Source organism: Apteryx mantelli, chromosome 21 (genome assembly GCF_036417845.1).
Source record: "Apteryx mantelli isolate bAptMan1 chromosome 21, bAptMan1.hap1, whole genome shotgun sequence".
Taxonomy (NCBI): Eukaryota; Metazoa; Chordata; class Aves; order Apterygiformes; family Apterygidae; genus Apteryx; species Apteryx mantelli.
In genome coordinates this window covers 3143737-3170699 of record NC_089998.1, presented here as the reverse complement: position 1 = coordinate 3170699, position 26963 = coordinate 3143737, and the positions used below count along the sequence as shown (strand labels likewise).

General features: G+C 42.4%; 1 protein-coding gene across 4 annotated transcripts; it reads left to right on the top strand.

Moving 5' to 3' along the window:
* Window positions 1-1619: 1619 nt before the first annotated feature.
* On the top strand, window positions 1620-26806 carry UBAC1 (UBA domain containing 1). 4 transcript variants are annotated; one of them, XR_010886159.1, is made up of 12 exons: window positions 1621-1944; window positions 8475-8595; window positions 10826-10899; window positions 12159-12266; window positions 13486-13588; window positions 14290-14398; window positions 15845-16076; window positions 17208-17294; window positions 18223-18361; window positions 20786-20913; window positions 22159-22295; window positions 23195-26806. XR_010886159.1 is itself a non-coding variant. In XM_067309409.1 (11 exons), the coding sequence occupies exons 1-10, from the start codon at window positions 1807-1809 to the stop codon at window positions 20899-20901; spliced, it is 1227 nt and encodes a 408-aa protein (XP_067165510.1). In that variant the 5' UTR covers window positions 1621-1806; the 3' UTR covers window positions 20902-20913; window positions 23195-26806. The 4 variants fall into 4 exon arrangements, 2 of the variants coding, with proteins under 2 accessions (XP_067165511.1, XP_067165510.1); XM_067309409.1 differs by lacking the exon at window positions 22159-22295; XR_010886158.1 differs by having other exon boundaries at window positions 1622-1944; window positions 20786-22295.
* Window positions 26807-26963: the final 157 nt, after the last annotated feature.

Here is a 26963-nt window from a genome sequence, read left to right as displayed (position 1 = left end):
GATTTATTTCTCCCAGAGAGTTTTATCTGCCTTTCAACCAACTCCAGACTGTGTGTAACATGAATATTACAGCACTCACTCTCAGAGATGAAACGATGACACATTCCTCATATTTTCTAGCCAAGTACAGCCCTGTTTAATACATACATAAATAAACAGCAGCTATATCTGCAATGTCCTTTTTTCGCTTCAAGCTCCCTTTAACAATACATTGAACACAAAAAAATCATAGACTCTCAGGCTGCAGGCAATAATCTGGGAAGTCAAAACAAGCCAATATATATATATTGACTCAATATATACTGAGTGTGTAGAAAGCCTGTGACCAGCACTTTGCCATCAATTAGTGTTAAACATGGGCACATATTCCCAGGGAAATGACCTGCCAACACCCTGCTGTGCCCATGAAGATGGGGAAGGGACCAGAGCACGGCAGCGGATGCCAGCCCTGCGGTGTGGACAGGCTCCAGGGCAAGTGGTCATCGTCTGCCTGGAGGCAGCGGACCCTCTTCAGTGGCAGCAGGATCAGATGGAGTCGTGTAGGGTCCCGAAGGCAGTTTTGGTCTCTCCGTGCACCCTGGGAGTGCTGCCCCACCGCAGCGGGACCAGACAGTGCTACGGCCAGGCAGCAGAGGCAGGAAGGGGAAAGCGGAGCCGGAAGGCCAGCGAGCAGGGGGAGATGCCGGTTGCTGAAGGGAAGGAGGAACGAGGGAGCTGGGGGGCTCTGCCCCTCGCCCCGCTGCTGCCCGTTCTGCCCGCGAGCGAGGCGGCGAGGAGGGGCCGCAGGCGGCGCACGTGCAGGAACGACTCCGCTTTCGGAGGCTCCTTGGGCAAGCTGCCCTTCCCGGGCAGAGAGGAGGCCTTCCCGGGGCCGGGAACACGGCTGCGCGGGAGGCCAACGTCAGGGCAGGCGTTATGGCAGCCTAACGTCGCGGTGGGCCTCACGGCACGGAGGCGCTGCCCCTGCCCGGCCCCAGGCACCGCCAGCCGGCAGCGAGGAATTCGCTCTCCGCCGCCCTAAATACGGCTCATTGTCTCCCTCTGAAGGCCGAACGGAGAATCTCGCCCCTAACCCCCCCCCCCACCGCCGGGCCCGGCCGCCGGCCCCACCGGAGCGGGACCCCCCCCCCGGCACGCAGCCCCGCGGGCCGCGCTCCGAGCCGCCGGACCCCGGCCGGGCCTGCCCGCCGCCGGCGAGGGCCCCCCCGGGAGCGGCCCGCCCGCCCGCACTACAGCTCCCGGCGTGCCCCGCGGCGCGGGGACTACAGCTCCCGGCGTGCTCTGGGGCGGCGGGACGGACCACCAGTCCCACCGTGCGCTGGGAGGGATTTATTTTATTTATTTATTTATTTTTAAGCATTACGCCGAGCCGCCGCACCGGGTCCACCCGGCGAGAATAAATAAATAAACAGCAGAAAAATAACCGTACTACTCCCAGAAGGCCACGTCCCCGAGGCCGTTGCGGCCTTCACTTCCGGCGCAGCCCTCCGAGCGGCGAGGCGCGGCGGAAAACCACAGCTCCCGGCATGCAGCGTGGCGCGGCGCCCTTCCGCTTCCGGCTGCCGCGGAGCGCCGCGTCCGCCCCGCGGGAGCGCCGGTGCCGAGGCGGTGACAGGAGCCGCGGCGGGGCCGGGCCCGAGCGGCGTGGGCGGGCGGGCAGCGCCGGGGGCGCTCAGCGCGCTCCCCCTCTGCGAGCGGGGCCCGGCCGGGCTCCCCGCCGGCCTCCCGGGGGTCACCTTCATGGGCGGGCGGTAGCGCGGGGCCCGGGGCCTGCGAGGCGCCGCGGCGGCGGCGGGGCCCGGGGCCATGTTCGTGCAGGAGGAGAAGATCTTCGCGGGGAAGGTGCTGCGGCTCCATGTGTGCACCGTGGAGGGCGCCGAGTGGCTGGAGGAGGTCTCGGAGGACACCACGGTGGAGAAGCTCAAGGAGCGGTGCCTCAAGCACGTAAGGAGCCGCGGCTGCCGCGGCCCTCGCCGCTGCCGCAGGGCGCCGCGGCCCCCCGGGGCGGCCTGCGGGGAGCCTGTGCCGTAGATAACTCCGAAACCCTAGTTTTCTGTAACGCTTGTGTTCCCGAGCTGGGAGAGGAGGTCGGAGTCCTGGGGAGGGGCAAGCAAGCACTAGTTTGTGAAGAAAACAGACTTCCCTAAAGCCTCGTAAATACCCTTAAAAAAAAAAGTGAAAACAAACATGTTTCTGTGTTCCAGCTCCTAGTCTGCCATATCTGCCACTTTCTTCCTCCCCCTGACTGCGTGAAACCCTTCCATATAGAAAGCGAATGCCTGTTTCAAGAGCTGCGTGTGTTGACAAAGGATGAATTTTGATGGAAATTACTTTGCAACCTTTAGTTAGGGAATTCAGCAAGCGTGGGACAGTAGCAGTAGCCAGCTCCTGCATGTGTCTTACGCACTTAATGTGCTGGCAACTGTGCATTGCAGGAGATGGGTGGAACTGGCTTCTACCAATTTCCCAACAGAGAATAGAGCATATTTTGTTTCTAGTTTATATTTTAAGAATAAACAATGAAAGTAATAACTATGGTGGAGAACTTTCCTTTCTCTGAAAAAATTCCTAGTACTGCCTCACCCTGTGTTGGCACAGTAACTAGTGTGGGTTTCAGTGGGGAGTTAATAGGCTCTTCTAATGCTCTCCCAGTGCTCTAAGGATTGAGGTCTTAATGGACGTGTTGGAAGAGTAAATTACTAATCATTGTCTGAAAGAGAAAATATATAAAAATATACAGCTGCATTCTGAAGTTAAGCTGGAAAATATAGGGTTTTTGTATTCCCTTGTTCAGTTACTTGCTTGTATGTTTGTGGGTGTTAAACATTGAAACCAGTGGTTGCGAAACCATTGGATTGGATTTCAAAGATCTGCCATGACTGTGTTTTATTTTAAAGCAAAGATGTGACTGATAACAACAGTGTTATAAGATGGTGATCCATGACCAGGACTGTTCTAAAGACTGTCATTCTGAGACCAGCACAACATGGTCTGACAGCTCGAGTCAAAAGCTGCTGAAATTCTTGCTGAGAGACTTAGCGGAACTCGTTTAACTTTCAGATGAAAGAGGCCAGGACCTCTACTTTCACCCCTGAAAAGGACTGCATGTAGTAAAAGGGTTTTCATCTTCAAAATGTTACAGAGATGTTAAGAAATGTTGTTATTCTTAATAAAAAAACAGTTACAATATGAGAACATACCTGTAATATGTAATTAATTAACCACAACTTGAAGTAACTTAGGTTGTGGTGGGCTATTTAGATTGCTTTGTTCCCTGATGAGCAGGTGGTAAAGTAAGGATGGACAGCAGCCCAAGTGCCCTCTGCAGTGTGCCTTATAGCTGTTTGGTTTTTAGCTAGAACCTCTGGAAACCACAGGTCACAGCACACATTGTTCTGTCTTGATCCATAGTCTTCATAGGTGCTTTTTGGTTTAGAGATGAGAACGGCCACACTTGCTTTTGCTTTATCTGAGGTAGATGTGATCTTTTTTGAGGCAAAATGAGGATGCCCTGCTGAAGAGAATGGGTGAAGGGCCTTCCGTATTGTTAGCATTCTTGGAAGAGCTCTAATGCTACTGTCTGGTCCGCTTTCAGGCTACTGTCTGAAATTTGCTGTGATTAAGCAAAAGAGTGGTGCAAAGACTGCCAGAATAGGGTGGAGTAATGATTACACACATGTGCAGAACTGAAGACCTTTAATTCTCAGGAAGCTTAATTGAATAGACACTTGCATGCAATGTGAGCCGGGGCAGAAGACAATTGATAACTTGGTGGTGATGTTTGATTTCATCTCTCTGCTACTTTATGCTAATGGTATGGATTTGCATAACTATTATGGATAATATATAGTTTTATGGAGGGGAAAATAACCAATGGAAGAATCATGACTGATGATCATGGGTATGTTGCAATGAATCTTGATAATACCTTGAGATAATTTATGCAGCCACCTCTCATGCTGATGCTGATTAATATAATCCCTAAAATTATCGAAATTGTTCTTTCAGGAAGCAAAAGAAGATGACATTCGTTAGGGTGTCCGATTTTGAATTAGGAAGGTGGGCATGCTTTCTCCCTCTGGAACATTCAAATGTTTACTAATCTCTGAAGAGTCATTTTTGATGTCTTTTTTTTCCTAAATTTAGTGGGTTTTTTGCTCACAGATCAAGCAAAAAACTTCCCCGAGTTCTATCTGTTAACTTGTAACAATTCAGTGATGATTACACACTGTTAAACTGCTACCTTCAGTAATGTTACATATCTAATCTGCAGGGGAAAAAAAACTGATAATAAGTTGTTTTCTTTCCTAGTTATTTTTAAACTTAGGTTTTACCATTAAAGTGTTCTTTCAGAACAGTCACTTGTCCCTGTGCAAAGCCTCACCACCTCAGCGAGAGCTCCTTGTGCAGCCCAGCTGGCAGAATTGGGCCCCAAGGTCTCAGGAAGTTTCTTTAAAAAGAAACTGCTCACCTGGGAGCCAGAACTGGGAAAGTTCAGTTAACCACAGAAACCCAAGTGTAACTTGTATATTTTCATGATCCATAATTCTTATGCCCCAGGCTGACATTTCAAACATAGCACTGCTTTGGCTGAAGGGCCTGTAGAAAGTCCTGATTCTAATATTCTAATTACAAGAGATTGTTGCTTCTTGCTGAGACTCAATGGTATTTCAGAAATACTGATGTAAATTGTAGTCATGCGTTTAAGATGCACGCATGTGGGCTGTGTGTCTGTAAGGTGGCCCACGCTGCCAAGCAAATTACAGGTAGAAGCTCTTAATGTTTATGTGCTTCTAGTCTCCTTTTTCTTAAACTGCTGCGGTGATACTCACCTGGGTTTTAAGGTGGAGGAAGGAGTGTCTGTAGGACAGAGGTACGAGGTGCAGCAATACAAGGATAAGGTAGGTTCATGCCCCTAGACATGTTTTGGTTACTTTGTGGGAGATGAAGGTGGTTTAGCCGCCCAAGCTTAGTACTAGGGAGTGTCAGCACTATTTAAAAAATGTTTCTGTTAATGAAAGCAAACAACAAAAAAAATCCCTTTTCATATTTAAAGACAAACAAACAGCCAGCTTTGCGGTTTATCGAGTTTCCAAGTTCTGCAAATAGCATCTAGCATCAGCAGGGCTTGCAAGTTCAGTGGTTGCTCAGGCATCTGTGAACAAAAGCTTGCTGTAAACTCCAGTGTTAAAAAGAAATGCAAATATTTATGCTGGAAAGAAAACCATAAAACTTACAGCAGGTTCCCTCCTCATTCTTTTGTACAAAGAGATGCAAGAGCTTCTCTTCCCGGGTGTGCTGTGTCCCTGATTGCATGTAGGGCAATGCTAGCTGACCGCTGGGCTGCAGGTGCACCCTGGTTCTCAGCTTCCCTTCATTTGTGTGAGAGGTCCTCTTCTCTGCCTAGGGAATTCCTCCCCTCTCTCGCCACTCTTCCTGTGGATTACCAGTACTCTTCCTTTCTGTGGGCAGGAAGATGTTTTCAGTCATGCTTTAAACTTTTAATCGTGCGTCATTTGCATGAAGCAAGATTCCACAGTGAGATCTGATGGCTGCTGGTGGTAACTTCTTGGTGGTCTGTTGAGAGCTAGTAGAGGCATTGCCTGGTAGATGAACTTTCTGTTTCCCGGGCCTGTTAAAATATGCCAAGTATTTCACTAAGCATTCCCATAAAGTACTGTCTGTATTTGCCTTAGTTTTATGCAGTTGTCAACAGAGTGGTCAGAGGAGGAAGTAAGGTGGCCGCAGGACTTTTCCTTTAAAATAGCTTTACTATGGGAAAGTCTGAAAAATGTTGCCTTGAATCCATGGGTTACTAAGGATAAATGAGTGATTACCTGCAATTTTTAGTTTTTCGCTTGCACTTTCATCTTATTAGTAAATATTATGATCATGTGCACACACAACTTGATATGCGCTAGGAAAAAATAATAGATAAAAGATTAGAAGCAGTTCTTCACCTCCCCCCATCCCCACACTGGCAAGTGCTCAAAGTGTGATTACTTGCAACAGGTTCCCTTCCCTTCCCCCCAGCTCCTGTATTCAAATTCTTTTTTGGGGTCTGACGCTAAAGATCTGCAAAATTAATATTGAGCTTTTTCAGAGATGAGATGTTCCACTGATGTACTCTTACGTATTTTGGATAACTTATCAGATCAATTATAGGAGCTACTCCCAATTGCTTCTAGACTTTAATGCATTCTTTGGCTTTTGTTCAGCAGTTAATATACTGAAGGATTAGTTAAAGTTATACAAAGCAAGACTGAAACTCTCACTTCAGTCCTATTGAGGCATCAGAACTGTGCAGAAGCTCAGATGAGGAACTGAAGATTTGTGTTGAAAACAAGTGTTACATTTGAAAAAGGAGCAAGTACTTGGGTTCTGTTGCAGTGAAGACAGAGAAAGTGATGATGGACGCTAAAAGGATTCCTTTGAAGGAGGCTGATAATACATACTAACAGGCCTAAATGCTACGTCTAAGTGAAGCAAATGGGAAATACTGTCGCTGATTTCAGTGGGGTCTCTGGAAACAGCTCTGTTCCCTGAAGAGTAAATGCACTCTTCTATAGACATGGTGAAAAATGGCTCAGTAGAAATGTGTATTGAAAGAAATGTCATTGAGAGGGTTTTTTTGTGAGCAGAGCAGGTGAGGTCAGTATTAAGTGTCTTATTCTGCTGTAGAAAGCTGTTAAGGTGATAAGAACATAATCAATTTCATGGTTTTGGTAGTTTATTTTTGATTCTGCCTTTCTGGAATTGCAACCATTATGCTTTCTTTTTTCCCCTCAAACAAATTAGAAGCCTCTAGATGCATGGATGTAATGTTCTTGTAGTCTGTCACTGCGGATCTGTGAGCCACGCTTGTATGAAGATGAGTCAGTTCAAGGTTGGGGTGTGTGCTTTTAATTTTGTGTTGTAATGCTAAAATACCAGGAGGTCTAAACTCTAACCTTTTTGTAAAGCCGCAGTAGGGCACGAACACCATGGGATTCATGCTTATTTATATCTGTTGTGATAAATAGCATAGGATTTCAACTTGTAGTTTTCTAGCAGCCTCGATGAAAAGGGTGGTCCTGTGCATAGCGGGTGGGATAGCGCTGGTCCATCAGTCTCAGTGGCACTCTGTCAGTTTATGCCAGCAGAACAGCTGAGCCGTAGTCAACTCATATTTGGTACTTGGAAACCGTTCTGTATATTCTAATTGGACTTTGTATCAAGAAAAACCTTTCTTTGTGTCTAGCTGTGTAAATACATGAGTGCTCCTTGGTACAGTTATAAACAAACCACTGATAACGCTTATATTGTAAGCCTTCAGGATTCAAAGCTGGTTTCACAGTGAATGAATTGACATGCAATTTTTAGAATTTTAATAAGATATTGAGCAACACAGTCAGCTATGAAAAAATTAACATGCACTGAGTATTTCTGATTGAGAAGAGTTGTAAATGTAACTTTTCTTCAGCGCGCTCAGCAAGAACCAAGGTTAGGACTCTGGCAGCCAACTCTAATTCCATTAAGCAACTTGAAACGAGGTGCAGAAACTGCTGCTTTCTTTTGAGTTAGGGTCAAGCATACTAAAATCACAGCTGGCAGTTGTTTGTTTAGTCTAATAGTTCATGTGTAAATAATTATTAGATTAAGCAGAGAGTCCCTCCTCTGTCTTGACACTTGGCTATGAAGGAGAAACATGTTGGCATTATTACAGCCTTCCCTTCTGCAAGAACACTGAATGCTCTTTGTAGGTTTTCTTTCTTAGTTTATGATACTAATTGCTACCTTCAGACTTCTCCGGAAGAGTGAGTGACCTTAGCAATCTATTGCAGAATTGGATTAGCTGTGGGTCCTTGAGCATACTTGTTTTGCTCCAAATCACACTTAATTCTGAGTATTTGGACCTATACTCAGGCCTAGGGCAATTTGGAGACAAACTTTAAATCCACTCAGATAGGTTGAAAGTAAAAATGTTGCTTATTTATATTTCTGCAATCCAGTATATCTCTATTGCACTTAATTTTGAGTACTTGGTCCTGTACTTGCTCACTTAAAGTGATTGGGCTGTAAGACTAGGTCTTTGAAACTGTTTAAAGATGTTTTTAAGAGCATCATAATCAATTGGAACCTAAGTGTTCTTGTTGCTAGCTATTAATTTCAAAACATCAGTGAAGGAGGGCTAGAATCCTCCCTTTTGTTGATTATTTTTCCCAGGCAGGAACTTGGATATGCGAGGAGAAACCTTTTTGCCTGCTCACTACCACGGTTGGAGCATCTTTACAGCACAATTTGAGCTTTGATTTCTTTAATAAAATGCATTCTGTGTACTGGCCTCTAGCATATTTCACCATTACTTAAGCTATTAAGATTCTCCACATACAAACTGTGCCATCATTTAGTAGTTTCTGAAGTGCAAAGTGCAGTGATTCAGGCAGTAGGCTTATTGCTGTCTTCTGATCTTCAATATTTGTTATCTTCTGCAGTGTGTACCTGGGAGCTTGGAGGATCCAAAAACTGTGACACATCATAAGTTGATACATGCTACTTCTGAGAAGGTGCTGACAGACACAAAAACTGTGTTAGAGGAGAACATTCAAGATAGAGGTAAGATTTCCCCCCCCCCCTTTTTTTTTTTTTTTTTAATATCCTGTCAGCCTGGAAACATGAATCTGTATTTTACTATTTGGTAAGTTCCAAGCTGTGACCTTTTAGTATCTACTCTCAGCTTTGACATGAGAAAGCTAATAAGATGGCAAAAAGGGAAGAGGAAAAAGACTTTGTCTTTCTCCAGAAAAAAACGCAATGAGCAGTTTGCTTTCCTTAGTTCCTCTTTCTAAGAGTTGAACAGAAATTAGGTGTGTCCATTAAGCCAATAAGTTAAATAAATGATTTTTTTTTTTACCACCTTCTTAAAGCAATTCTTTTAAAACCTCCTCCAGTGCTTTTAATATTATCACAGGTATTTAGTAGACAGCATTTATCCTTCAAAAGATCTGAAAATTGTAACCATGGTTAAGAATATTAAGAAAGAAAAAACACTTTTTTTGGAGGAGTTTCTCGAGGTCTCCCAGTCAAGCAGATGGGTGTTGCTTGCTGAAGTGTGTTTGAGCATCTGCAAACCTGGGTCAAAATTAATTATAGTATCACTGGCTTCAGTAGAATATATGAGGCATTTAAAGTCATAAAGAATTAATGTGATACAAAAGAGAATCTAAAAGAGCTGTTGGGATAGCTGGATTGAGTTCTTACTGAACAGATTAAACTAATGATCACTTCTGGAGGTGAAGGGCAGTAGTGCAGAGAGCAAGTGTAAGAAGCTGGACTGCTGTAGACCGAAACATTGACTGAACCAGCGACACTACTCTTGCTGGATTTCTGGATTTCTTGCTGGAGTACTGCTGCCATGAACACAAGCAATTTGGTCCCCTTTCCCTTTGAAGTCAGTGTCACCTCTCCCCTTCAGAGTCGAAGAGGAGTTGGGAACTCCTGTCTTGGGCAAAGGCAAGGAACAGCCTTTTTGTTGATTAGCGGTTTGTTATTTCCTGGCGAGGCACCATCTCCTATTGAGTTTTGACTTGCAGTTTGCAGCAGCCAAACAGCATTAACTGTTCAGTCATAGCAAGTTGTTGTGCAAATGCTTCTTTGCTTCTTCCCCTGCAACATGCTCAAGTGCCCTGCTGCTGTCAGGGAGGCAAGATAGCAGCCAACAGCTGATTGCCACTGAGCTGCCCAGTTAAACAGCTTTAGCTGACTCCCTTGCTGCTTCGTGAGGCAGCCAAAAGTCAGTGTGTTGATCCCTTTGCATTCTGGTCAGGTGGACAAATGAGAGTTAACAGCCTTCACCAGTTGTTGCTTTTGGCTGTTAGATACTGAGCCAGGCCTAGGAAACTTGTTGCACAAAGCATGATTTGTTTGCTTTTTACTTGCTTAATGTGATGGACTAAAAACTGTGTGTCAAGCTGTACCTGCCTGAAGGATACAGATGCTGTACAGGCCTGATCTGGGCCCTAAACAGTGTGTCTGCATCTTTGAACCCTTAAAATACCTCTGGTAATAAGGGAGGTGCTGGAAAAAGATGCCTTGTAAAGGAAAAGTCTTAGCCTTAAAAGATTGAATCAAGTGTGTGGCATGTGATCTGGGATACCTGAAACTGAAGACTCTTCTGCTCTTGAAATTTGCCCCTGTGGTCGCCAGTGATGCACCCTACTGTAGACAGTGACCTGCTCTACTGCCATTTCTATGCAAAGGTGAGCTTCAGCCTGGTGCTAGGAGTTGTCACTGAAGCTTTGAATTTGACTCACTATAGTTGAAGGCCCCAGGTGGAAGAGAAAAAAAACATACACAGCCTTTCTGCACTGTTTCTTCCTCAGTGGAAGCTCAGGAAGTGCTGCTCTATTCATATTATAATGGGCCAATTACTGTGTTAATATAGCCACACAAGACATCTGGAGCCAGTATTACTCTCTTTGAGGGTGTTGTGTGAGGAGAAGAAGCTGGTAACAGTGAGAGTGTAACTAATGATGAATCATGTTCTGAACTCCAGCACTATCATCCTAAAGTTACATGACTACATCTGTTCTAACTGATGTCAACCTCTGGCTTTAAGTGTCTAGTCCTTTGCCAGGTATCTGTGCAGCACATTCACCATAGCACTGTGGAACTGCAGACACTAAAGGGGAATCTGTAAATCCGTACTGGCTTTAGTGTGAAAAGTCTGATATTTTAGTGAAATTAAACAAAACTTGTCTCTCGGAAAAATTGAAGCTCTAAAGTATCTTATAGGAACTGTTTTCACTTTACTTTCTAACATATTTCAGTATCATTCTCTCTTTAGATGTGTTGCTCTTAATAAAGAAGCGTGCGCCACCTCCTCTCCCCAAAATGGCAGATGTGTCAGCAGAAGAAAAAGTGAGTTTGGAAGAATTCTTGACTATCCCGTTTTGATTAACAGCCTTATTAATGAGTTGCAGAAGGACTGCTGGGCTGTACTCTGTTTGTAGAGGCAAATGCACCCAGCTAAATACTACGGAAACTATTTCATCTTTCTTGCAAACTTCTAATTTACACTTTTAACTTTGAGAGAACATTTGCCTTAGAATAAAACATGCAGATACACTTTGTGGAAGTAGTATAGATTTGATCTTTGAATAAACGTCTAGTAACTGTATAAACATACTTCAGCAAGTGCCTTGCTGTGTCTCTGTTTCCAAAGCCCTATAAAAATCTGTTGATTTCTGGTCAGGCTGATTTCTGTCTTTAGCAATGTGTAGCTTTTCACCCTCTAACCAGGTATCTAGAGCTGAAGCATTGGCCCTCAACTATTCTACAACATGGCTATTTTTTCTCAGAATGTTTACCGAGAACTCGAACTTATTGAGGGTCAGTGATACCCAGGATGACATCTGTGAACGAGTGCTACTGCAGTTGATGTTATCACATAAATGCTTTGAGCTATGCTTGTGCTTGACATTATGAATTCCTAGGTCTCTCTACTTCCTCCTTGTACAGCTCTGTTTTTTCTTGCTTCCTGTAGGTATTGGTGTATGTCTCTATCTCTTAATTATGGTCTTGCTGGGCAGAATGTCACCATAAGAGCATAAGATGCAAGACTGGGAAAAATTTGTAGTTTGTCCCCTGCTATGGTTTGTCCCAGACAGTAAGCATATACTGAAAATCCAAGGTGCTGTATATCTCTGTGTGATACTTGCAAGCAGTAAAGCTCTTCTAGTGTTGAGCAGTTAACTGTTAACCTGTTCACACTATCGGTACATGTTGACAAAGCATGGGTTTGAAGAGGGTATGTTCTGAGCAGAGTGTTTGGGCCTGGGAGCTGAGGCCTCCGAGTTCTCTCTAAGTCTGTCAGACTTGGCCGCATCTGACACATCACTCTCCCTCTTCATGCTGGAATTGCCCCACATGTTTAGCTAAGAAAAACAGGTATCAGGGCTGAAGGTGGGGCAGTGCAACAGGTCCAGTTTTGCTCTATAATCACAAAATGTTGTTAGTGCTATTAATCCATTGTATTGCTAGACTACTGTTTCTTAGTTGCAAGTTACAGAGCATTGCTCGATGCCTTGGTGAAGGATATAAAATTCCCGTCAGCTACGCATGTTCTTTGTTCTGTGGATAATGGGTTATAAAACCTGATCATGTCTCCCATCCTTTAGAGGAAACAGGAGCAGAAAGCTCCTGATAAAGATGCTATTCTCAAAGCAACTGCAAATCTGCCTTCTCGCAATGTAGATCGCACTGTGGCCCATCACAACATGAGGGATGTAAGTATTAGACTTGTTTTTTAACTCTGCACTAACACTCAAGTAGGCTTTTTTCTTACATAAGCTTTTCTCTGCCCTGTGAATATGATTAGCCTTTTTTCTGTAATAGAAATTGAGGTATAAAAATATGTATTAAACTCATTTGTATGACCTGTATCTAAATTTTCTTAAGCTATTCAGTGATTAGGAGGGAAAAAACCTCCAAACCCTCTGTACTGAATTATGATTTTTAAATGCTGTTTGTGCATGGGAGAGCCTCAGTAACCATTTTCAAGATCTGGCAAATGTGAAGTTAGTTGAAAATAACAGAGGAGAAACTACTTTTAATGTATAAGCCCTGCATTCTCTTGTATATGAGTACTCTTATGTGCTCAAACAGGCAACGTGTTTTAACTATAGAATACTTAAGTGATCGGTCAGTGTAGTAGTTAAGGATAATTTTCTATTCAGTCTTAAATAGCTCAGGTGTTTACAGTGTCTTTTTCCTATTCCGTGGCTTTGAAAAGAGAAATTATTATTAAAATTTGACTTCAGTAGTTGAATGCTGATGAAGCCTATGCAGCTGCTGTGTCTGCAGCAGACTGGACTACTATCCCTTCTGTACTACTAGGGGTATGAAGCAGCAAACGTGCCTGTTAACCTAAACAGGACAATTGGCATTTAAGCTATTTAATGGCTAACATGACCTTCTGTGTGGAATTTTTAAAAATAAATGGCCAAGTGAAAAGAATATATGATGCTTCAGTTTAGAAAATAGTCTTGGTTTAGATTGCTCAAATTTAGGTTACTAGAAAGCAAAGGGTTATAACTAAGAAAGCTCACTTCACCGAAGCGTAGGTCTCCAGTTGCTAAAGGAAGTAAATAGCACTGGTATGGAGCTACTGTGACTATCTTCTTATAACACTTTGTGCAAGGTGCAAGTCAGGTTTCTGTGGAGCAATGAGTTTTCCTGGATGCTGCACCTCTTGTGGTGCTGCTGGGCAGGGGCCTGTGGAGGAACTAAAAGGACCTTTCTGCCTGGTACATTTTGCTACTTAGAGCATTTCACAGGAAACAACCAGTGCTTAAGAGTCTAAACAACAAAAAATGAAGCCCTACTAAAACAACCTTCTCTACAGGGGGCCAGATGATAGCAGAGATACTAACAATAGACATATTAAGATTTAATGACATCTGGTAACTTGTTATCTAAATGTTTTGACAGTTTCCTTTCTTGCAGTTCCAGACAGAGCTCCGGAAGATCTTAGTTTCTCTCATAGAAGTTGCACAGAAATTGCTAGCACTGAACCCAGATGCAGTTGAGCTATTTAAGAAGGCAAATGGTATGAACATTTCTTTATGGTTACTAGTTCCATCCCAGGAACTTGCTTGCTTCCACAGCAGAAAAAGGCTTGAAGAGTGAAATCCAGAACTTAAATACCAGAGCTGTAATAACTTTGAGGCAAAGATTTCATCTTGTGGTATAGGTTTTATAAAACTTAATTTGTAAAGTCTCTTTGGAATGGATGAAAAGTTCCATTTAAAAGTAAAATTGTTAATAGTAAAACAATTGGAAAACTTCACATGACTTGTACTTTAGGGGGAGGGTAAAGAATCATTTAAAATGCACAAGGAAGTAGAGTTAAATGAGAAAAAATTGTAGCTGTTGATGCACTCAGTGGGAAATCTTTGCCCTTCATCTGATAGGACCTAATCTCACTGATTTTTCTAGATAACTAATAAATATGTGAGAGGTTCACAGAAGGTCTGTTCACTGATGTGGACATCCCATGGTAATGCGGGAGTTTGCTCTTTGAGATTGTGAATGCACACGAACAAAGTTTTTGTCCTGGAAGGATCTATCTGAGCCAGATCAAGCAGAGTACAACAAACTAAATGATGAGATGGCAAATTTGGGGCAGAAACAAAAGCGGGGATTGAAGAGGAGAATGGGGTTTGAACTTAACATGTCCCTTTCCATTGAGGAAGGGATTTATTTTAGCTTGAAGTAAATTTGAACGTTGTTCTTTTTGTGTATATGCAGCCATGCTGGATGAGGATGAGGAAGACAGAGTGGATGAAATAGCTCTGCGACAGCTTACGGAAATGGGGTTTCCAGAGAGCAGAGCTGTCAAAGCCCTTCGATTAAATCAGTAAGTGTACTCAGCATACTGGCTGTAAATTATTTGGTATGATTAAAAAAATTTGTTTTTTTCTCTAAAGTCTCCTTATGTGGGTCACCCAAAATTAGTTTGGAGAAAGCACTAGCACAAAAAACAGTGCTGCCTCAGGCAACACACAGATGCAGGTGGTACAGGGAAGGGAAAGCAGTGCTCTACCTGTTCTGGAAAGAATAGCTGGTCTGTGGTTTGCGAGGCTGTCAGGTTGGCACTGCTCCTAAGCATTAAACTAGCACCTTCTTGTGCTTAAAACTCAAATTTTATGAAGAAAAAAGCAAGCGTAGCCCATCAGAGCAGCCTTTGAGCTGTAGAAAAATACTTCATGCTGACCTTGTAAAAACATTGCAAGAATATTATAAAATCCAGATAGTAACTGTAGGAATAAAGACCTCAGGAGGTCATGTAGTCCTTCTTGTGCCCTGAGGAGAATCAGCTGTGCTGTATCCCTCCTGAAAGGAGTTTGTTAGGCTGTTTTAAAAATTACTAATGATAGAGAATTCATGATGTATTCCAGTCACTCTTTTCCAGTATCTCTGTCTTCATACTTAGAAAGCTCTGCTTTCTCCTCTGATGGCCACCATCCCTCATGCTGTAACTGAAGCCAAATAGGCAAGGGCTTTCCTTTCTGTGACCAGTAATTACTGTGTGGTCAAATGAAATTGCATGTTCAGTTGCCCTGTCACTATCTTAGCTTCCTTTGTGTTCATTGGGAAGGAATGTCTTGGGGCTCTCTCAGGGTCCCTTAGCTTGAGCGCTTGCAGTGAATAACTACTGTCCATGTTATGGTCATGGTGTTTTGTTGGTCTCCCTTCAGTTGGCCTCTCCTTTGAGGGACTACAGATTCCTTCTTGGGTCAAACTGGAGGAAGAACTGTGATACATGTCCAAGTACAATCACCTGCGCTGAAGCTTGCTCTTGCTCAAGTTATATTGTGCATGTGCAGTGTTTGTCCCACTCTTTCCTTCATGTGTTGTGAATGGCATTCCTTGATCACAAGATGTCTGAGAGAGTTCTCCGTAAGGAGCAACAGATGTAGTTCCATGCAAGTCTGGAACAGGCTTTGCCATTTTCTCAGTGGTTGCAAATGGTTAGTGATTGTCTGTTGTGAAATAAAGCTGTTGGTTTGGAGAATAAGGTGACTCCTTCAGAAATGCCTTTTAAAACCTGGTTTACAGTTGTCCAAGTTGAACTTTGCTGCTCTGTCTTACTTCCTGGCTTCAGAGATGATTGTGGTGTCTCAAATGCATCAAGAATAGAGGTGCTCTGAGATTTGCTCCAAGACTGTATTTATGACTTCTCAGATACTGATTAATAAGCAAGTCAGGATACCGTGGGAATGAACGCAAAGAAAAATGTGTGGGGAACAGTGCTGCCCTTCTGGAGTGTTCCTCATCCCTGTATTCTTTATTTGCTTTTCAGTATGTCAGTGACACAGGCCATGGAGTGGTTGATAGAACATGCAGATGACCCTACAGTGGATGCTCCGCTTCCTGGTCAGACTCCATCAGAAGCCCCAGCTGAAGCTGGTGCGTCCTCCGCTGAAGTGACTGCAGGTCCTAGCTCAGAAGCTGGTGGGGAAGAGGCCAAAGATGAGCTGACAGAAATATTCAAGAAGATCCGGAGGAAAAGAGAGTTTCGTCCAGACCCACGAGTATGTGTGGTGTATCTCACTATTTATGTAACTATTAAGACTGAAAGGGACTGTGTGGGTACCATGGAATCCAAATAAATGTTTAGTTAAGAAATGTAAAGGGACATTTCTGTACACGTATATTGTACTGGCCAGACAGTATTTTAGTGGAAAGCTTTAGGGGCTGCTTAAATTCAGATTGCTGAAAGGGATATTACCTAACTAATGTATTGCTGTCTCGGATACCAGTGTCTAAATTACTGGTGCTGTTACTTTTACACCTGAAAATTGACTGTTGCAACAGAAAAGAGCTGATAGACTCCTAGCGTTGCCTTTCAGCTGCCTTCAGAGAAGAAAGGGTTGCAGGGCAAGAGTAGGTCCTTTGCTATAGAAAAGGACGGAATAGCCTAATTGTATTTAGGGGGCATGGAAGAGTATCATCAGCAGATTAAAAGTCTTGCAGCAAATGCAGAAGTTAGCCTTTCTTCAGAATGAAGTGAAGTGGAAGATTTGAAGTGAAAATTTATGGTGTCATCACACTGTAAACTCACCAGGAGGTGCTCTTCAGAATCTGACACTTTGTTTTTACCACTAGAGGTTTCTTGTGATTTCAGCTGGAATCTGCAAACAATGTAGTGATTGACCTAAGTACAATTTCCAGTAGTTGAACATTCTTATGATGATATCCAGGTACACATACCTAAATACATAATGCTCACTAGCAATATAGAGTAAACCCAGGAAGTAAAATTAAATCTAGTGAATAGAACTACAAGTGCACCTGGAATGTGTATCTCGGTGAGACATGAGAAAAGCTTAGACATGAGAGAAGTTCTAAAATAATGTGCTTCCATCCTGCTCTTCTTCCTGTCCCATGTACCCTTGCTTTGTGCCTTGCATTCAGCTTTGGCATGTTGAGGATAAGGAGCTACCTTTAGACTTAGGCCCTTAAGATTTATTCCACTTATGCAGTAGACACTTCTGATATACAGTAGATGACAAGTTTGTGGATAAAATTACTTGGTGGTCTGCAAATGGAGACAGCTGTGTCTACCCCACAAAAAGCTCCTGCACAGGAGGTGAAAGGATGTGACTGTTATTGTTTCTGCGTGTTAAATGCTGTATTTATTAAGCTATGCAAATCTGATGTAGGCTGTCATTGCCCTGATGGAGATGGGATTTGATGAAAAAGAAGTAGTAGATGCACTGAGAGTAAACAACAACCAGCAAAATGCAGCTGTGAGTACACTTATTTCTGTTCCTTATTGCTACAATAGTCTGCTCAGCCAATTCCTTTTATCATTAATTGACTTTGGTTGTATTGTAAAGCCCAAATGTTACTGAAATTGAAATAAACACTAAGTTCTCTGTCTCCCTCAGATTAGATGCACAACTGGAATGCAGAAAGCTTTAAATTTCTTAAAAGAACTCAGCATGCATGAGGTTAAGGCTGATCTGGTTCATATAGTGTGTGTGGATTTTCAAAAAATTCTTGAAGCTTCTTCACCAGGGGCTGCAACTAAAGAAATTATCCTATCATGAGAAAGGGAGAGATATTCCCCATAATTAATAACTGATTAAGGGATAGGAATACATGATGAGGCAAGAGATTCAAGCCATGCAATGTATGAATTAACATTCTGCAACAATGTATTCCACAACTTAGGGAGGCCAAGATGTGAAGGTTTTCGAAGACTGACTAGTCCCCTGTTAGTGACTATATTAAGCAGAATGATGTAGATGCAGCTGACGGTGAAGGAAGCTTCTTTTCTTAAGCATCTGGTGCTGTCTACTGTCAGAGAAGGGATATTGGGCTGGGTGGTTCTTCAGGCTGACCTACTGTAACCATGCTGATGCAGTGCCTGCTCTAGGAAACTCATCTATAGGATGACACACGTCTTCCCTCAGCTTTGAAACATCCAAAGTTAGTGTCTTTTTATTACCATACCAGGCAATACTGCTGTTCCTGTTGAAGTAAAGATTGATTTCAGTTGGAGCAAAACACAAATGAATAGTAATCTAGTGTGAAAAGAAATATATAGTTCAGTCTTTAACTGTACATGAGAGGAAAAAATATCTTTAACATGCCACTTTGTCACAAGTTTTGACAGACTTTCACTGTAATAGAACCAATCATGAATTTGTTGTGCCCGGTGATTTCTTTCAGTGCGAATGGCTGCTGGGAGACAGAAAGCCTTCTCCAGAGGACTTAGATAAGGGAATTGACACCAATAGCCCTCTCTTCCAAGCCATCTTAGAAAACCCCGTGGTACAGTTAGGGCTAACAAACCCTAAAACTCTACTAGGTAAGTACTGTTTGGAGTCCTGATAAATATACACAGTCTCTGCAGTTGCTAGCAAATAACAGTACAGACTGAATGTTCACAGCCTGTTTTGTGGGATGGGTGCAGCTCTGTACCCTTTTCCTCCCTTTCAGCAGCTGTATTGTTTGCTTGCTTCATCTTGCAAGCCAGACACCCAGAAGAGAATTTGGGGCTGTCCCAGAAATGATACTAGTCCCTTGGCTAGTGGATTACATGTGCTGAACTCAAACTTCAATAGCTGCTGGCTGCAGTGCTTTTCTGGATCTAGGAGGCCTTTTGCATTCCCTTTGTCCAGGGCAAGGGGGGAAAAAAGGGATATCTGTCTAGAACTCTAGTTGTTTCACTGAAAAAACAGTGTACAGCTTACTGTGTGTTGAGGCCAGGTCACTGAAATGGAAAATAATTTGTGTGAGTTACCAAACAAAAACCCTGAGCTAAGGCTTTGCCCTGCCAAAGTTGAGATAACACATGTGAACATGTTTTCCCCTTCTTGGAGTTCAGCTCCATGGCAGAATTTGTGCCTTCTTGGTCGGAAAGGCTGTGGGCTTAGCAAGCACTGATCTAATGAGCCTGACAGTGAAATGTAAATCTCTGGATTGATCATTCTTATAGTGGAAGATAATGCAGAACGACCTTGCCTCTGTGTTGTACACAAACTTTGCATTTAATCTTTGGCTTCAAACTTTATTTGAAGACTTGCTTTTAAATAAAGGGGGTATGCACAGCTCTTTGAAGAGTTTTTTAAAATACCTGCTTTAAATGTAATTAGCAGAGCTTGCAAGGCTTTAAATAATTCAAGAGCAGAATATTCTCACCTTGTTTTCTGAACAAATGGTCTCTTCATTTCTGAGAGGGTTCCACACTGCAGCTCAGAATATAAATAGAAAATGAAATGCTATTATATGCACTTGTAAAGCTTGGATGAGCATGAGAATATATTCCTAATGATACATCTGCAAATTGCTGATGTCACAGATTTTAATAATGAATGTTTGCATTTAATTAGATACTTAAATAAAGTTGATAAATCTTTAGTTTTAACTCTTGAGTCTGTGTAAAGAAATATGGTTAAAGTGGGTTATTTTGGGCTTTGCCAGAGGCATGCTGCACGACCTTGAGCAAGGTATTAATGGTGAGCCTTTCAGAGGTGCTGGGTACTTCCAGCTCCCACTAATGTCACTCGGAGCTGTGTAAGTTAACCTTCCTGGAAAATCAAGATGCTGACCTTGGCGCCAGTCTGCCAGATGCTTATAGCACTGACCTTTTGGTGACTTCTGAATAGGTCAGATCTGCAACTGCTTTTTTGTCCCATTCCATAATGATTGAATGCTCTGAATTTTCGGTAGTCCAGCTCAGTCTGTCACGAAGCTTATAAATTATTGGCTGGCTCATTCTTCTGCCATATTTGCAACTTGGCTTTTGCAGTAACTATCTGGTTCTGATTAATTTCTTGATCCTTCAAAATAAGTAACAGAATGAAAAATAGTGTAATGGCAGCTATGAATAGAAAGAAGGAACTGTCCTTAAGTATTTTAAGCTGTCATTGTTCAAAAATGGAGGTAATTGTTCTGCATACTTCCACTTCTGTCTGCATCGAGGCAGGTGGAATTTGCTGCCTCCCTGGCATCCTCTGCCCTCCAAATGCCAGGAAGGAGAAAGCACTTGCTGTTCAAAGGGAAGGCACTGCTTCCCTTCTGGCTCCAGAGACCTCCTTGGGAAATGTAGGGCCAGAATATTAGTTTGGGACTTGAGGGGCAAAGATGGGCATTCATAAACTGATGACTAGAACTACGCTACTGCAGCCAGTCTAGACAAAAACAGGGAAATCCTTTCCAATCCTCTTAGGGCAGGCCTCACTACATTATAGTCAATCTCCTAAGTATCCGTGATCAGAAGTCACCGTCTCCAAGTTCAGAGGCGTCTTCTCGCTAGGGACACCTGAGACTCAGTCCCTGGCAGCTACAAAGTGCCTGCATTCCCTGGGGATATGCCCAGTTAATATTCTGTGGAGCCTAAGATTGCTCTGCAATGGAAAGGAAGGAAAAAGTTCTGCATGTATCTATTTGCTAAGACTTTATCTCTTCAAACCCCTGTCCTTGAGGTTTTGAGATGGATTGTAATCCAGGCTGAGTATTTAATCAATCTCTGCCTGCAGTGAATTTAATTCTGAGGAGTGACAGACTATAGTGTCTCTATCTGTAGAGACTTAGGAGTGCAAAAGGTAAGTGTATGCTGAATTTCCCCCACTTCCAGGGGATTCTTGCCCACTGCATTGGATAAGTAGTGGTCCAAAGCAAAGAATGGCTCTGCAGCAATTTTTAACTTTCCTGTTGCTTAAGCATCCCAAACCTTGAAGCATTTGCTAAATAAAGGACTAAATGTGTTACAATTTCCATCTCTTGGCAGCCTTCGAGGATATGCTTGAAAACCCCTTGAACAGCACTCAGTGGATGAACGATCCAGAAACTGGGCCTGTCATGCTACAGATCTCTCGAATCTTCCAGACCCTGAACCGCACGTAGAGGGGAATGCCGGTCCGCTGTGCCACTTCCTACTGTCCCTCGCTTCACCTTCCCAATGGGAGGGAGCGTGGATTGCTGGGGGTGGGGGTGGAGAAAAAGCGTTCTCTCCGAATGGCTATATCTCGCATGAGAGCATACGTAGTTATGGCCAACCCGAAGTTAATTGCCTTGTGGATTTAGTGTTAGCGGAAGAGGTTTGAAGACACTTATTTTTGTTTTCAGGTGTTAGGTTGAAAATAAAATATATCCAAATATAGGAAAAGGTTTTGTGAAAGCAATTAAGAATCTGATTGGCGAGAAATATGATGATATTGCTCGTGTTTTAAGCTCCTTGGTAAAAAGGCCTGTGACAGTAGTTTACTAGCCAGTTTCACTAGCATCTGGCTAGCGTTTACAAGAGGTCACTGACCACTAGCATAGGATATTAATCATCTCCATACAGTATTAACTTATGGGTATATCAAATTATAAAATGCTTTTTTAAATTGATTCTTAGGAAATGTTTTTTAAAAGTCCAAATATTGGGAGAGCAAGCACATTTCTATCCAAACTTGTTTGTCTTGCATTATAATTTAAACGGAATAATTCATAGATGGAATTCCTTTAATAAATAGCATTACTTTTTCCTATTTATTTTCTGCGTTAGTGTTGTTCAAGTCCTACAGGGTTTAGACTTGTAGGTGATTCTGTCAGCTACATTAAAGATGCAGTATCTCTTTCATGACAGAACTTGCAACACCAACACTTGGATTCTCAAGGGCTGCAATTCATAAGCTTATACTCTGCCATATCCTAGTGCAAGGAGGATGTATTCACACTGCGTTTTTTTCCCTTTTGGTGTGCATGATTTTGGAAAGGGAGACTTATGTTGTTGAGTTTATTTTTTAGACTCTGTTTACAAAAAGATACTGATTTGCATGGGTTTTCATTGAATGGTAACCTGCAAATAAGCAGAAATGCTTATGTTTTTAATCTTGCTTAAAGCATTTAAAAGTGCGCTTGAAATTACTGTCTTTGAGATAGAGGCATTTTTTCTTCACCACTTTTTTTTTATTTTTAAACCCTGGAAATACCAAGAATGTCAGACTGTGTCTTTCCTAGCTTTATCAGAAGACTGACTTGAGATTTCAGACAGAAATTGTGAGCTTCTGACAAAAGAACTTGCTAGTGAATATCAAGATAGATTTTATTATGATTGGGCTATGGGGGTGTTACTTTTTAAGTCTAAAATGTTTTTTTTTTTTCTTTTCAACTTAGTGCCACATGATTGACATCTGTCATAATCTGTCAAGTCTTGTAATCCACAGCCTTTCTCTGGAAAGGCAGGCTATGCAAGACCTGCTTCTCCAAAATACAGAGCAACCAGAGAGGTCCTATTCTTAAATAGCACAAAGGTATCTGTCAGAGGGCTATCCTGAATAGCTCTGCAGGCACCTTTTAAGTGTGGTTTTTGCGTTGCTGGGTTTTGTGCATGTGTGTGTGTTTTGGGGTTTTTGTTTTGTTTTGTTTTCTTCTTTCTTTAAGAAGAAAATTGCAGCAAGATGTAACCCGAAACCCTGCAACAAGTTTTGGCCTGAACTTGGCATCTGATCTGTGCTATTATGCAGCCAAGGCACTGAAGTTGCCAATTTCACATAATTAATATGAAGGGTGGGGAAATCGAAACAGCATGAGATTTTATCTTGGCCTACTATCCCAGTGGTTTTTTTAATTTTTGGTTTTTGTAATTTCATATTAAGCTTGCACTTCACGAGAGTGCTGAAATATTTACTTTTACATCTGAAAATTCAGAGCTTTATAGAGATTTATCTTCTATTCAAATTGGACAGTAACACCATTTTCTCGGACTCCTGTTAAGAACAGATTGACAGCATGATGTAAAATTGTAACTTTTTTCTATACCTGTAAAAGCCAAGAACCTGATCCTGCAACCCTGTGAGTTTGATGCAACTACTCATGAGTAGTTGTGACTGAGGTTGTGGCATTATAAAAAGCCTTGTTTGTTTTTTCTCATTCCCTGCAGTTTTTGATGTGTGATACTACCAGAGGACGTTCTTACCTGAGGTTCTAAGTGTCTTTCCCTACTCAGTCAGGGTTCTTGTAAATACTCCTTTTAGTGATTCTTTCTAGAAGGCAAAGCTGGGAAAGAAAAACTACCCCGTAATATTTTTTTGGCTTTTGTATAAAAAAGTACAGCTTCAGACTTACTGAACAGATACCTGGGTAGCAGTCATAGCCTTTTAATGAGCCTTTACATTCTTCAAAGACCATTTCCATGCTTCTGTTGTTTCAGTGATACATGATTGGACTCTCGAGTGGCTGTAGAGAGCTTCCAGACAGACCAGGCAAGGATCATCTCTCAATTTTAGATTCATCTACAAGTTTGGTCTCTGATTTGCTCAAGGCAGAACCTAGCTGTGATATGGCAAGAACAAGCAACCCACCTCACCTGTTGCTACTGACAGAGGAGAATATGGATGATTAACTTGAACCAGCTGCCTAATTTTTAGATGGCTGAAGCTGGGTGAATTCCCAATATACAGGGTCTAACCAGCTTCAGAGGAGCAGAGCAGCTCACTCTTGAGGATGAAAGTTCTGCTACTCGTGCATCTCTGCATTAACCCCACAGCAATGGGATTGGTCAGTGTGATACTGCCAGTGCCCGTTACTAAACTGTGCATCATCTTCAGTGTCGGTTTGATCAGGGTGATAACTCTTATCAGAGCTGCCTCCCTCAGTATGCCAGAGCAGAATCGGTGCCAGTGATTCTTTTATTAAAAACAGAAAAAAGCATCAGGAAAGCATAATCATGTAACAGATGAAGGTAAGAATGCCCAGCCTCACCAACACAACCCAGTGCTGCAACTGCAGATAGAAACCTTATGGATTAAAGGCATACTGCATCTTTAAAACACTTGCAAGCTTGAGAACGTGGTTATTTCTGGCTCTCCTTCCAGAGCTCAACGCTTACACAGCCTAAGTGTTAGTGTGTTCTTCCTGATTTGCCAAACCATTTTGTTTCTTGGTATGGTTTTAGCAAAGTCTTGCTTGCCTGAGAACATAAGTTTCCAGTAGCTGAAATAGGCCAGAACTTATGAGGTGTGATGTTTGCGGCAAGGCCCAGAAGTTGATTTTAAACCAACAAAACTATCCTTAAGGTTAAATTAACATTCAAGGAATTGCTAACACAATAGTGTTGTCTTTTGGGTATGAATTAGCACTAGACTATGGAGCTGTATGTCCCATGGCATCTGGATGTATTGCTACTTCATCATGGTTAATGTGCGTGTTTGGGAAGAGGGATTAAGTTCATTTGTGCTTGCAAAAGTATTGATTATCTTTTCTCCTTCCAATTCCCCCCCCCCAAAAAAAAAAAAAAGGAAAAAGGAAAAATCACTGTTACTGAGTTAGCATGTGCAGAGACAGGTCTGCAGGCCCAAGGAGTGTGTGTAGTGAGACTACTGCCTGGGGACAAGCTCTTGTTCTGTGGCTAAAGGTGGAGGACTGGTGGTTCTGGTCTGTAAACCAGTAAGAGGTCCTGAAGTTTTGTGAGGAAGAACTGCTCACAGGAGTAAGGATTTGCAGGTTCACGTCCTGTGCTTGTATCTGTTCAACTTACAACTAGCAAAGACATGTCACATTTGGGTGTCTCATAACATGGTCAAGGGGATATTGGGAAGACCCATGAAATCAAGGAAAGTGAGGAAGTGGGGTGGTAGGTGACTCTTTCAATGCAGTATCGATTTCTTACAGTTCTTCTAACTCTGCCCCATCAGTTGATACAGACAATCTTCTACCTTTTGATATTACATGACTCTTGAAAGCTAGCTAGCTATTTATTTAAATATATATAACTTATAATTTTTGTCATCAAAGCTTTGATATTTTTAATAGAAATGTACTATATGGAAGTTTGTTCTCAGGGCTTCATATTTATATTCTCTTTATAAGGGGGATGCATTTAAAGGGATGTATTTGGAAAAAATGCTGTTGGCCACTTTGCAACTTGGACCTTGATTGGTCTTGACCTGTGAGACTGAGCTAGCATAATTCTCCTAATAAACCTCTAGTGTTAGATACAGTCCAAAGAATCTGCCATTCTTTTTTCTCCTTGTGAGTAGTGGCATGAGTCTTCCTTTAAGATTGCTGTATCGTTACATCAAAATGGTCACACAAGATTACCCAGCCACTTCACAGTTCGCTGATCTTTACACCATGTCAAGGACACTTCTGTTCTCCAAGCAGCTGGAAAATTAACTTGCACTGTTTCTAGTATGGTCATTAATAAACTTCTGCTGTTCTAGGAAGGCGCAAGGTTTGCTCCTTCCAGAGCTCTTAAACCTCCAGCTAATTGCATCTTTTTGGCTGCTTGCAGCCTGTCTTGGGTACATCCCAGAACCTTGACCCCCATTTACTCTCCTCGTTCTCACGGAACCAAACTTGTCTTTGGGGGATTGATCTTCATATCCAAGAAATACTTAAATGGTTATTGAAATCTTTTTTAGTTGGGACAGTTATTTTGCGGGGGCTGAGGATCTTTAATACACTTTGAAAGTTGCTTAAATAAGCATTGCACCAAATGAATGTATTATAACACTGTCAGCAAATGTTGCCTGGAGAACAGGTACGGAGGTTCACAGCCATCTCAATTTCAATGGCAGCTTTCCAAAAGTAGCGTGCATGGAATAGTAGCTCATCCACAGTAAAAGCCCCATTTTTCTACTTTTAATAAATGGCATTTTTATTAACTGGCAGAATAGCAGCATTTGCAGCAGGGTATTTCCATCCAGTTATAAGTCCTTGTGCTTTGAGGTGTAAGCAAACTACTAACTGAATCCTCCTCTCTGGGCTGACGATTATTCTGAAGCGTCTGTGTTGGCTGTTGCCAGAGCCAGGACAGTCGATTAGCTCAGCCAGAGTGGCAATCCCCGTGTTCCTGCAGAGGAAAAGCAAGCTGTGTATAGTAAGTCTCCATGAATGTGGTATCGTGGCTGTTGTTGTCACCTGCATCCTGATATCTAGATATAACAAGAGGTTTGTTAAGGACCTCTTGCCCTAGACTTAAAGATCTCCAATGCAGAACCTGTTTGCAGCATGTGAATTTCAATAAACATAAATGCATTAAATTCTTACTGAATTCAGATATAGTTTTATATCATGTTTTAGGGAGAGGAAAGCAATTGGATCATGTTTTAAACTAAGCCCCACAAAACCAAGCGTCTCTTGTTGCAGCAGGTAACAGAGGCCTGTAGAGTGTTTTTTAATTTGCCTATTTTTATCATAGTTTAATGAACTGTACAAGAATGTGATTTGCTACCCAGCACGTACCACACAGCAGCACCAGTAAAATTATATTGCGAGGTACTGACTTAACATTTTTCATTTCACCTGTGTATAAAATAACTAGGTACAGCGTACAGTAATTTTCATATGGAACTGACACCGATGTGTGGCATGCACAGCTGTTTCTAAGATGTAATGTTACTTTTATGAAGCTTAGCTAGGGCAGACCTCACTGAGCCTGTGCGATTCGGGGTTCATTCTAGACGTGCTAGCGCGGGTCACTGACCTCTCCCGACCTGGGCAAAACCAGCAGCCTTTGCTTTGATGCAGTAGCCCTCTAGGCAAAATCAAGAAACTGCTACTAATCTGTTAACCTTTAAACAGTCCAAGTGTCATCTGCTGAAATGTATTCGTAGAAGTTAGCGGGGTCGTTTGAACAGTCTGGCTTTGCTAACGGAAGGCGATTACCTGCCTTTAGCATGCGGCGAAGTCATACCCGTGAGCGAGGCTAGAATGAATGCTGAGTCTTTAAACCTGCTCACACACACACACTAAAGACACTGATGTTATGTGTGTTGTAAATTTATAATATATCTTAAAAATAAAGTTTTTTGATTTATTACAGACTGTTCTGAAACGTCATTTTGAAGAGTAGTAAAGGTTATGAATTCACACTGTTGAGTGTTGCTTGTATCTGCAGACTGCTAAAATTGTTCCTCAGAAAATAAGGTATTTTAATAGCTGATCAACAACCCCATAACACAATTTGAGCAGAAAAT